At 37.8% G+C, this 12,605-nt stretch overlaps 2 protein-coding genes across 4 annotated transcripts; one reads left to right on the forward strand and one right to left on the reverse strand.

Moving 5' to 3' along the window:
• Positions 1-1,003: 1,003 nt before the first annotated feature.
• Positions 1,004-9,451, forward strand: abcd3b (ATP-binding cassette, sub-family D (ALD), member 3b). 3 transcript variants are annotated; one of them, XM_079453807.1, is made up of 24 exons: positions 1,004-1,073; positions 1,243-1,300; positions 1,509-1,545; positions 1,621-1,719; positions 1,839-1,927; positions 2,292-2,361; positions 4,038-4,135; positions 4,251-4,374; positions 4,505-4,561; positions 4,651-4,793; positions 4,886-4,955; positions 5,031-5,100; positions 5,517-5,614; positions 5,923-6,014; positions 6,145-6,236; positions 6,365-6,434; positions 6,752-6,815; positions 6,923-7,000; positions 7,088-7,153; positions 7,248-7,337; positions 7,813-7,932; positions 8,022-8,126; positions 8,364-8,420; positions 8,512-9,451. In XM_079453807.1, the coding sequence occupies exons 1-24, from the start codon at positions 1,010-1,012 to the stop codon at positions 8,587-8,589; spliced, it is 1,989 nt and encodes a 662-aa protein (XP_079309933.1). In that variant the 5' UTR covers positions 1,004-1,009; the 3' UTR covers positions 8,590-9,451. The 3 variants fall into 3 exon arrangements, with proteins under 3 accessions (XP_079309933.1, XP_079309934.1, XP_079309935.1); XM_079453808.1 differs by having other exon boundaries at positions 1,624-1,719; XM_079453809.1 differs by having other exon boundaries at positions 1,064-1,300.
• On the reverse strand, positions 9,437-12,045 carry f3b (coagulation factor III, tissue factor b). Its single transcript, XM_079453811.1, has 6 exons — positions 11,797-12,045; positions 11,430-11,547; positions 11,120-11,316; positions 10,830-11,008; positions 10,578-10,746; positions 9,437-9,885 (listed from the first exon to the last, which is right to left on the reverse strand). The coding sequence occupies exons 1-6, from the start codon at positions 11,864-11,866 to the stop codon at positions 9,755-9,757; spliced, it is 864 nt and encodes a 287-aa protein (XP_079309937.1). The 5' UTR covers positions 11,867-12,045; the 3' UTR covers positions 9,437-9,754.
• Positions 12,046-12,605: the final 560 nt, after the last annotated feature.

The following is a 12,605-nucleotide window of genomic DNA, read 5'->3' on the forward strand; positions in this document are numbered from 1 at the left end:
GCAATGGACATTTTTTTTACATTTATTAAAAAATACTGAACATTATTAATTAAATAAACAAAGATAACACTGTAGGCTATATAACAAATTCACGTCACACAGACTTTTTTCTACCCTTTATGTTTTTGAGATGAAACAAGTAAATGTTGACATTCTCCTCTTCATGGGTTAGATTATGATTATGATCTCCAGATTATGCTTCTTTTTCTTTCAGTCATGACCGCAGCCATGCACTCTTTAACTTCGCGTCACACGTGCTTGCTTGCCTTAAACAGAGTGAGCGAACAGAACACTGTCTTGACAAGCGGAGATACAACGGAAGAAGTAGTTCCCATTGCAGTTCCTATTTAAGTAAATATTTCAAGAATATATGGCGTACTACTGTTATTAAAGTATCACAAAATCACAACAAAAAAAAACAGATAGGATCGATACTTCTAATTGAGAATCGATCTTTTTGATACAACGCTAGTATCGAAAGTATCGATACTTTAGGATCGATCCGCCCATCCCTAGTTTCCTCGTCAACATCGCATGTGATCTCTTGGAAGAACTAAAAACGGCGAAGTACAGCACGATAACGAAATTAGTCATTGTGATCATTTTAGATCGGTTTGGCTTAAATCGGGGTGATACGCGAGTCTTAACGTCAACAGTAACGTTACATTTTGGCTCCACTTTAAAGCTGGTTATTATTATGGGTGTACTGTTGTAAATCATTGGATCGCGAAGTGAGTCTGGCAAGTGGATCTCACTACATCACCGAGGATGCGGACTTGGATTCATAACTGGAAAAACATGTGCTAAAGCTCATTTTTAAAAAGTAATAAACATTAAGATTCATTTTCAAGATTTGCAAGACTGTTGTTAAAATCATAAGAATAGAAAACATTACTACAAAAAATAAAAATCGCACTGACATATTAGTTTGATGTAAACTGTTCGCACCTTGGGAGAATGGCGTGACTTTGACGACCCCTTGTGGTTGTTAGTGGCAGTGCGTGTGCGTATGTATGTACACATCCGGCAGTACATGTGCGTATGTACACATCCGTGTGTCATACTGCGCGAAGGTATGTGCGATTATGTATGCTTACATGAGTACCTATAGGTCTTTACTACGAGCGTGACGTTTAAAACAAACGTAGCGAGGCTTTCTTTGCCTGTCGTCGCTTCCTGGGTTTACTGCGAACATGGCGGCTGTTAGTAAATATCTGACAGCCGGCAATTCCTCCATCGCAGGTGCTCTGCTGTTCGCGGTGTACGTTTTGAAACAACGGCTGTCCTCGGACACGATTCGGTAAGATCGTCTTATGTCTGTCATGCTGTTTATTTCTTCGGGGTTGAATGTAACACCTTCGACATTGAGACATCATTGACATGGGGCGCAGGGCTGGTGGGCTTTTCATTTATGCAAATGGTGAAGTGCTAAATCTGCTACATTGAAACTCAAGACGCATCAGATGCTTACTGATTTCTTATTCTCGTTCCCTCTGTCCCATTCTCAGAGAAAATGGGACATCCAAACCACTCTTTGACAATGATGTAAGTATTCTGTTAAATATTAAGTGTCAGTATAAGTTTATGAGTGTAAACTGAAAAATTCAATGACATTTTCAGAAGGATGGGAAAACAGACAAGGCTGCTGTGGACAAGGTGTTCTTCCGCCGCATATTTCATATCATGAAAATCCTGGTGCCACAGACCTTTTGCAAAGAAGTAAGTACTTTGTCAGTTGTTATGTATTTACTTTCATTTTGCACATGATCAAGGTAAACAAAATGTTGTTATGACTGCTATTGATAAATGTGTGTATTGCTGGCTGTTTGTATTTACAGTCAGGATATTTGCTGCTGATTGCATTCATGCTCATGGCTCGGACCTACTGTGATGTCTGGATGATCCATAATGGGACCATGATTGAGAGGTACAGTATGCAAGATCATCAATTCTTAATAATAGACACAAAAACGCATAAACGTTTTAACCTCTTTTTGTTTGGTGATCTCACATTGCTTCTTTTTTTTGGCTTGTGTTTGTATATATAAATGAAACATATTTAACATATCTTAAATCAATCATGATCATAAATGTTTAAATAAGAGGCATGTCCTCTATCCCAAACTAACATTTTTAGTCCAGTGCAGAGGACTGAGAGTTGTGCAATTTCTACTTCTGGGGGCCGGTGCCAGTAAAACATGCTTGATCACTTCGATGTCGTCCGGCCTGTTTTTCTTGTGCCGTATACTGACTGCAAGGACATATTGACTGTTTTTGTTTGTGGATTGCAGTGCCATTATTGGACGGTCGACAAGCGCTTTCAAAAGATTCTTGGTCAACTTTATCGCAGTCATGCCTTTTGTGAGTGGATATAACTATAGTTTCTTTGTCTAATGGTATTAGTCTGTCGAATAATATATTTCATCCCCAGAAAGATACAGTGGCTAAAATATATATTGAACACGTCACTATTTTTCTCAGTTAATATATTTCTCAAGGTGCCGTTGACATGAAATTTTCACCAGATGTCATTAACATCCCAAATAATCCATACATACAAGAAAACCAAACAAATCAGTTCACAAATTAAGTTATATGTAATAAAAATAGAATGACACAGGGGAAAGTATAGAACACGCTTACTGAAATGTATTTTATACTTCGTACAAAAGCCTTTGTTGGTAATGTCAGTTTCAAGAGACTTCCTGTATGGAGAAATTAGTTGCATGCATTGCTCAGGTGTGATTTTGGCCCATTCTTCCACACTAACAGTCTTCAAAACTTGAAGGTTCTGTGGGCCTCTTCTATGAACTCTGCTTAGTTCTTTCCATAGATTCAAGTCAATTGATTGGCTGGCCCATTCTAGCAGCTTTATTCTTTTCTTTGAAACCAATTGAGAGTTTCCTAGGCTGTGTGTTTGGGAACATTGTCTTGCGGAAATGTCCACCCTCATTTCATCTTCATCATACTGGTAGATGGCAGCAGATTTTTATTAAGTATGTCTCTGTACATTTGTTTGCTAGTGCCATATGCTGATAAACACCCACCCACACCATGATTTTCCCACCTCCAAACTTCACTGGTGGTATTGTGCAGTGCCATTCTACCTCCAAACATGGTGTCTATTACGGCATCCAAAGAGTTCAATTTTGGTCTCATCTGACCAGACTATATTCTCCCGGTATTTCACAGGCTTGTCTAAATGTTGTGCAGCAAACTTTAAAATATATTTTAGCATTTAAAAGATGTTTTTTTCTTCAGCAATGGAGTCTTGTATGGTGAGCATGCATACAGGCCACTGCGGTTGAGTGCGTTACTTATTGTACTCCACAAGTGGTCCTTGGCTCTTGGACCACTCTTCTGATCATCTTTTTACTCATTCAGAAATCTTGCGAGGAGCACCTGGTCGTGGTTGGTTTATGGTGAAATTATGTTCTTTCCACTTCCGGATTATGGCCCCACAGTGCTCACTGGAACATTCAGAAGTTTAGAAATACTTCTATAACCAATGCCATCAGTATGTTTTGCAACATTAAGGTTGCGAAGGTCTTGAGAGCGCTCTTTGCTTTTACCCGTTACGGGATGGCACCTTGGTAATGAGACACCTTTTTATATTGATTTGATTTGATTTGATTCAATTTATTGTCATTACACACATACAAGTACAGTGCAACGAAATTTATTATATATGTCATCAGTTGGGGCTGAACCAGCTGATGTTCATTTCCATTGACAAGGGGGAGGATATATTTCTAATTACTGATAGATTTCAACTGGTGTCTTTGCTTTCCATGCCTTTTTGCACCTCCCGTTCTTCATGTGTTCAATTCTTTTTCCTTGTCTCATTGTTATGTTATTGTTATTGTATACAAAACTTAATTTATGAACTTATTTGTTTTGTTTTCTTTGTATGCATTGATGCAACATTTTATTTCAACAGCACCTTGAGAAATATATTTACTGAGAACTAGGGCGACGTGTTCAATACCTATTTTATATAAACTACACATTTTCATGGTTTGTTTGTGTTTTGACAGATATCACTAGTAAACAACTTCTTAAAGCTGGGACTCAATGAGCTGAAGCTTTGCTACAGAGTCAGACTTACCCATCACCTTTACAATGAATACTTGACGTAAATTACATTTAGATTATTTGCTCATTTGTGCTTCAATTCAGCCACATGTTTCTGTTTTGTTTTTTTAAGCTAATCCTTTTATAGCATGTTTTAATACCTTGTCTAACAATAGGGGGTTCACATACTACCAAATTGGCAATCTGGACAACCGCATTTCCAACCCTGACCAGCTGATAACTCAGGATGTGGAGAAATTTTGTAACAGTGTGGTAGATCTTTATTCCAACATCAGCAAGGTAATTCTGTTATAGATCAACACATACTGTACATGTTATCTCAAACTTTTAAAAAAAATGAGAACAATTGTACAGGTGTTCTACCACTTGTTAGTGTGAGAATCCTCCTTTGTTTTCTCTTTTACCGCAGCCTTTACTAGACATATTGATCTACGTCTTCAAACTGAACACATCCATCGGTGCTCTTGTAAGTGTCTCCTTTTAAAGAACTCCGTAACTGTTGCAAAGAACAATTTCAGATATCAAAAACTGCAGTTATTGTCTGCTTCTCTCCAGGGACCGGCGAGTTTGTTGGGCTATCTGGTTTTGTCCAGTTTGTTCCTGACAAGACTACGCAGGCCGATCGGTAAGATGACGGTAACCGAGCAGAGGTATGAGGGGGAGTACAGATACATTAACTCTCGCCTCATCACTAACAGGTATTTATGAGTCTCTTTCTTGTGTCTATTTGCCTGTGTTCTTGAATTATTTCAGAAGAAATCGTAAAATATTTTGTATGTTTCTTTTTCAGTGAAGAGATTGCATTCTACAATGGGAACCGGAGAGAAAAGCAAACCATTTATGCAATCTTCCAGAAACTGGTAAAAATATTTTCATAATAATTTATTCACGTGCTTTATGAGTGATGCTTTTAATGTGACTTTGATGTATTGTAGGTTGACCACTTGAGTCGTTTCATACACTTCCGTTTCTCAATGGGAGTCATAGACAGCATCATAGCCAAATGTGAGTAGAAGGCCTGCTAGATGGCAGCAGAATCCACATAAAACATTGCTTGGGTATACATTCTAGTTTAAAATGTAGTACTGTGTTATGATGCCTTCCTTATGATGCATTAGACAGCTGCAGCTCATATAGAACGCTGCTGCCAGGATTCTGACTAGAACCAGAAAATCTGAGCATATTACACCAGTCCTCAGGTCCTTACACTGGCTTCCAGTAACTTTTAGGATTAATTTTAAAGTACTCTTACAAGTTTATAAATCGCTAAATGGCCTAGGACCTAAATACATTGCAGGTATGCTCACTGAATATAACATCACTAGGATCACTGTGCGATGTCCGAATGTACTGCACTGTATTTCATGTATAATCATTTTATTCTTAGCTTTTTTAATTCACTTTTTCTGATGGCTCTCCAGACATAGCAATGGGGATGGGTTATCTGGTTATTAGCCGGCCATTCCTGGATGTCACAAATGAGCGGCATTGTAACAGCACGTATTCTGAGCGACTTGAGGTGAGAAATGACTGTAATTCAAGTATTGCCTGATTTTTTTAGGAACATGCCTATGATGCACTAAAATGACATTGAAATGCGGCCTCTATAGGTAGATCATTAGTTTTTGGAACAGGGTTTTTAAAGCAATATCTTATAATTACATTTATCTTAACAGGAAATCACAATTTTATCCCACATACTTAGATACAGCAGAGGTTTACATTGCAAATTCTGTTTGAGAGAGCAAACCGATAATGTTTGATATGCATATGTTACTCTTTGATCTAAAATAAGTGTTTACATGTACTGTTGTTTTTATGGTGAAGGATTACTACCAGAGTGGGCGGATGTTGATGAGTTTGGCACAGGCCCTGGGAAGGATCGCCCTGGCAGGCAGAGAGATGTCCAGATTGTCCGGGTGAGTGTTTTGCACACTTTGCTTGTTCTCATGCCATCTACTTCACCTCATTGGCTCCTTTGTTGTCTGTCTTTCATCTGCCTGAGCACATATGTTTCTTTGGGGGTCTGACACTGAATCCATTTATTAGGTTTACTGCACGAATCACCGAAATTCAGGAAGTTCTCAAAGATCTGAATTCAGGAAGATATGAACGGACCATGGTCTCGGCGCGAGCAAAAGGTTTGGACCAGCATGCATTACGTGTTTTATTGTTTTGTAAATGTTTTTATGCTTTAAGAGATGGTGTTTTAAATTTGTCTTTAAATTGATGGTATCATGCAGTTTTGATTTCTGCTTTGGTTTCACAGATAGGACAGTAGAGAACGTCCCTCTTATCCCTGGGAGAGGAGAAATCCTCATATCTGACAACATTATAAAGTAAGTTACCTAATTAAATAAAAGGACCTTCTAGGTAGGCAGTCTCCGGGCAATAATGAAGCTAGTGTTCTCAAGGCAATGGTGTTTAAGAAAATGCATGATGGTTGGGGCAAGTTGTCAGATGTGGGGTTTTTTTTCACAATGCTTTTTCCACTAATAAATAAACCAACGCTTGTTGTACAAAGTATGATAACTATCTCATTTGGTTTTACAGGAAGCAATGCTGAATACATAAATGTATAAATTAAAGACTATATGCCTCACCCAGAGTATATCATTCATATTCAATAGGTTATGCTGTATACTTTCATCCACAGGTTTGAACACATACCTTTAGCAACGCCCAATGGAGACATTCTCATCCGTGATTTATCTTTTGAGGTAAATGTTTCCATAAGTGAACTATACTATTCTAAACTTGTCAGTCAAATCTGAATGAAGCCTAGATTGTCTTTGGTTCTTCCATCTTTTCTTTCATCCTTTCCTAGGTGTCATCAGGGACAAATGTGTTGGTTTGTGGTCCAAACGGCTGTGGAAAGAGTTCACTCTTCAGAGTACTAGGAGGGGTTAGCATTGTTATTTAGTAGATCTGTGTGACCTTTGGCAGCCTCTGTGCTTTTCGTTCATTTACAGTGTTTTTTGCTTAAACACAGCTGTGGCCTCTGTATGGAGGACGCCTCACAAAACCAGAGAGAGGAAAGCTGTTCTATGTTCCTCAGGTTTGGTTTACTTTCACTATAAAATCTTGAAGTATTTCCAGACGTGTGAATGAGAACATGTTCTGATGTGTTTTATTTGTGTATTTTCCTTCAGAGGCCATACATGACCCTGGGTTCTCTTCGAGATCAGGTGATTTATCCAGACACACATGAAGACCAAATGAAGAAAGGAACCTCTGATAAGGTATTTCTACTTGGAGCTGTTTATCAGAAGCTGGAAACTCCACAATTTCAATGTCGAATATGATGTTACTCACACACAAACATGAAATAATGAGTGACTGAAATGCTTCAGCAAAGCATTTTATAATAGGCTTGTAAAACACATTTAAAATGAGCTTTTCTATTGACAATTTAACACATGCAAAACAAAAGCTAGCACTGCATACCATTCTCCCATTTGGTTGCTAGTAAACTTTCTTGTCAAACATCTGTAAAGCAAATGTTTGCATGGCGGTGAATTCCTTTATACAACATGTCAGGCAATTTAATTCTGTAATGGGAATATTCACATTGGATTGAATGCAGCATGAACAACCACAACAATTTAATTAAAAACATGTTTTTTTAGGAATAAAACATTAAATATGTTTGTGAAAGGTGCATCCGTGCATACAAAAGTATTATGTATATATATATAATGCAACTGGTCAAAACAGGTGCTGAGAGAGAACCTGGACAATGTCCAGCTGGGACATATTTTAGACAGAGAAGGCAGCTGGGAAAGTGTGCAAGACTGGATGGATGTTCTCAGTGGAGGAGAGAAGCAGAGGATGGCTGTAAGCTCTGAACCTTGACAACCTGACACATTGACGTATTTAGGTTAGTGTTGATCTTAACAAGAGTTTGTATTTATTTAATTCTACAGATGGCTCGTTTGTTTTACCACAAGCCACAGTTTGCAATTCTGGATGAATGCACCAGTGCTGTGAGCGTTGATGTGGAGGACTTCATCTACAGCCACTGCCGGAAGGTAACCAGGCTTTAATTCTTCTCAATGAATTCAGAAACATAAGTATTGAGGAACAATTGCAAGCAAATACAAACTGGATTATAATATGCTGTACGGTAGGGACTCAACAGATGGTCACCAGTTCTATTTTATTTGTCAAAAGTGAGAATGTAATCTCTGCTTCTATGGGAGTTTAATGAATAAACTGCTCTATATGTTCTCTGAGCTTCGCTGGATTCTTCTTTTGCATCTGTTTAGGTTGGCATCACGCTGTTCACAGTCTCACATAGGAAATCACTATGGAAACACCACGAGGTACAACTTTGCCTTTTATCATATGCTTTCTACAATTTATCACAATCTTTAAGTAATGTACAAAAAAACTGCTTATTTCTATGTTTTCCAGTATTACTTGCACATGGATGGCAGAGGCAACTACGAGTTTAAACTAATAACAAAGGAAACGGTGGAGTTTGGCTCATAATAATGATCATGTAAATTGTTACTGAATTTAATTGGGTTTTCTATCAAAATGTTTTTAGGAATTAGGCCCATTTCGTTACTAGATGTTTGGACCTGAAGCAATATCATGCTGTACTCCTTAAGATTCTTAACCCTATATATAATACATTGTGTAAAAATACAACTTTTCTTCATTTGAGGGAAAGGATTGTAATTCTGATAAAATATCTCTCAGGGAGATGTTCAAGTATCAAATTATCTGAAAAGATATTTATATAAAGCCAAGATTGGGTTTGATATCTTTTTAAGAATCAAGCATTTGTAATGTAAAAGTAGTGCTTTGATTGGTACTCGATTTGAAGACACGAACTAGAATATTTAAATGACTGGAAAATGTTGTTTCTTTTATTTGAAATGGTCCATAACATATACGGCTGTGTGCCACTTGTATAGTTATCTATGTGGAGGCTGTCTTTGCTTATGTCATGCAAATTCAATTGGGATATAAATAAGCCTGTAAACTAAATATTTATATTTGTGCACGGTGCCTTACAAAAGCAGATCAGTCCTCAGATAAACAAATGAGCAAAATGTACATGTGTGAAATCTGTATTTAAAGCACACCAAATGACATGTACTGTACATACAGTGTGCATAACTGTTTGCATTCAGTCCAAGTTTGAGCTTTGTGCACAAAGTTATCCACAAGGGTGAGCTACTGAGATAGGCTACTGTAAGTAGAATGCTTGACTTTTGCTTTGCTGTACTTGCAAGAAATACCTCTGTTGCACAATAGGAGTAAACTCCCAACCCCAAGGATTTTTATTTTACCAAACAACCAAAAAGGAAGCAGTACAATACCCTGAATAAAGTATCCATCACAAGTATGATCATTTATTTGCTGTAGCTAGTAAATACCAGTGAAATAATTTATATATATTACAACATTAAATATTTGTCTCTATACATATAAAAACCTCTTTAGAGCAGCTAATTAAAAAAATAAATATTCTAAACATTCATGATCCAAAAATGGTCCCATATGTGCATCATGTAGTGTTTCACAGAAACCAGTCTTAACATTTTGGACACCCAAATGTCCATCCCAGCATAATAAGGATTAATACAGCCAGCTGTATGTCCCATTCTGAGGTCAATCAGTATATTATATTCCTCTATGATAGAGTCTACACCACTGTGATTTCCTTAGCAGGCGATCTTTTTGCATGCTTGCAGCACAGCACTATCAAAACAATAGATGCAATCACGAAAAGCAGTATTATGAGAGCTGCTCCTCCAATGACCATCAACCCATATTCTGAAAAAAGAGAAAAAATATGTCATTATTACAAAACAGTTTATAACTCGTATATAAATGATAAATGATCCTTAAGTGAAAGCTTAGCAGTGGGGTGGACATCATGCAGTGTGTTATTTTATAAACTCAGCTTTTATATGATTAGTTCTAGGGTTTGTGCTAGTTTCTTCAAACTATTGCGAGTTTGAGAAATCCAGGTACAGACACAGACGTTCCCACACATCTAAATGGAGTCACATTTCAGCACAGCTGTGGTTTCCCGGTCATCATCTGACTAATGTCATCTCTCCTACCACTGTTCACTAACCCCGATCTGGCCTCTTTACACATAACAACCATCCCGTTTCCATAACACTGCCGTTCTAGATGACCAAGTCTCGTTTAAAAACATTTTTAGAAAGGCTAGATTACACTACATTTTCAAATCAAGATGCTGAAAAGTAAAATACTAAGTTTCACACAGTTTTTTTTGTTAGTATGAGATACTCTTATGAGATTTTCTGTGAAATCGACTCCCCCACAACCTGCAGACTGGCTCTGATGCATGAAAGCTAGCATTGTCACACCCCAACTAAATTCAGTCCCCTGCCTCTTGTGTTTTCTGACTGCAGGAATAAAGTTAGTCCTACTACACAGGTAATAGTTGGAAGACAAAAGGAAAATTCTGAAGAAAGTATCGATCTGTGACTTGCCTTCAAGCGGAGTCTTGTGCTCCTGTGGGGAGCACTTGGGTAGGCTCCACTCGCCAACTCTCTTGTCTCCTTTACGGGACGGAATGTATGCCGCCACGCTAAAGCAGTAACTCTGATTTTCATCCAGATTACTAAATTCCACTTTATTTTCATCCACAATTAGGGGTTTCTGTAAACAAATAAAGCAAATTGAGGACTGGAATTTTCCAGGAGACGTATGGCGTACATTCTTCAATAGTATAGTATACTCACTTGTCCTGTGCTTCCAGCTTTGTTGTACAAAATCTTGTACTTGAGATTTTTCTTAAAGATTTCACGGATGTTCTGAGGTTTGCCATCTTTGACCAAAGCTGTGACTGGGTTTTGTATGATGAGCATAATCTTCTTCTCTTCATTCACCATCAACTTGAAATCAGGTCTTCCTATCAAAGCTATACAGGATGAAATAAATGTTAGAGCAGTTTGTTTCAACAGGGAAAACAGTTTGTTTTGCTTGAGACAACACCATACTCATTGTCAAGAATGTAGCGTACAACACTCACTGTCGTTATATGGACAGAAGGGCTTTGATCTGGTAAAAGGAAGCTCCTCGTGATCAGTTGTCATGCCGGGTAAGGGGTCTGAAAGCACCTCAGCAGTATAAACCCCCTTTACATCTCCTTTAAATTCATTGGTCAGGTCACATTCGGTTTCGGTGCTTCTAATGCAGTGAAGGTTTCTCTGTCTGTTCTTGCCAACTCTGTAGTCAAAATGAGAGATGTTGATTCAATTTACAATCAAAATCAAGCATTTTAACGTTAATGACTTCATGTCAATGATCATTTATACGAAATATATTCAAGTAAGTATTACCTGAAAAATTCAACGGTATACGTGTAGTTTGCAGGTTTAGGCCCCCATGTTAAAATTGTTTTGAAATTGTAAGATAACCAGGACACATCTGTTGCTTTAGGAAACGCGTCCACTGCAACTGATGGTGAATAGGACAGACGACAGTCATATTAATACAGTAAGTATTACAATTAAATTCAAGTGCTTTTTCTACAAATATACACATTTCAAGTAACAATTATTGTTAAACTAGGCCACACTGTACCACACAAAATAAACCCGAATTGTCTGTAGTACATGAATACAGCGGGCGAGTGGTTAACTTATACACTATAAAATTATCACGTTGGTTTCCAACATGTTTTCTTATCTAAAGCCAAACTCTTACCTGGGGATCCTTTAACGAACGTAAGACAGGCAAGGAAAAGTGCACCAAACATAGTGAGCTTGCTTTCCATCGTTAATAATCAAATTAAAGTATAAAACTCCCAATGAATGCTCCTCTCAAATCGACGTTCATGAACGGCAGTGGGCTTTATTTATAAAGAGCGTGGCTGCGCGTGCAGACGCCGTGAGTCACCGTCACTAGCTCCCCCCCCCTTTCTTGACTGTGGGATTTTGTCACTGGCTGGGCATCTCTCGAACCGCGCGCCTTCTTACCATATATGGATATCCGGGTACCGGTTTAATGCCTATGATCGAAAAATCCAAGCACGTACTCCCATCAAGCATGGAGAGACGCTTTGGTACAGTCATCATTTGTGTTGTTTTGTCTACATTTATACGGTAGAACGATTTTGTTTTAACAGCTATACACCTAGGATCTAAAATAAACTTTACATTTACATGGTGGTGCATATTATGCAAATCACAATGCAGCACTGCAGCCTCGATTTAGGAAGCTTTTTTGATAAGTCAAAAGTTCCACTCTTGTGTCATCTTGAGGGAATCGTTTACGCAGATGATGTAATTGTGGCAAATTAAAATAAATTTACTATGACTAGTATGGCTCACATATCTGTTCTTGCTCGTGTCTCTTTTTTTAATTTGCCATAACATTTAACCTAATATTGAGATATTTTCCAACTTGAGTGAACAAATAGCCATTTATTTCAATGTAAATTAATAAAACGGTGATTGTGGAAGCCTGCCAAACTAAACAATGAAAGAATTGCTGTGAAAAACAATAGTTTCAAC

Source organism: Barbatula barbatula (genome assembly GCF_947034865.1).
Source record: "Barbatula barbatula genome assembly, chromosome: 3".
NCBI classification, from domain to species: Eukaryota; Metazoa; Chordata; class Actinopteri; order Cypriniformes; family Nemacheilidae; genus Barbatula; species Barbatula barbatula.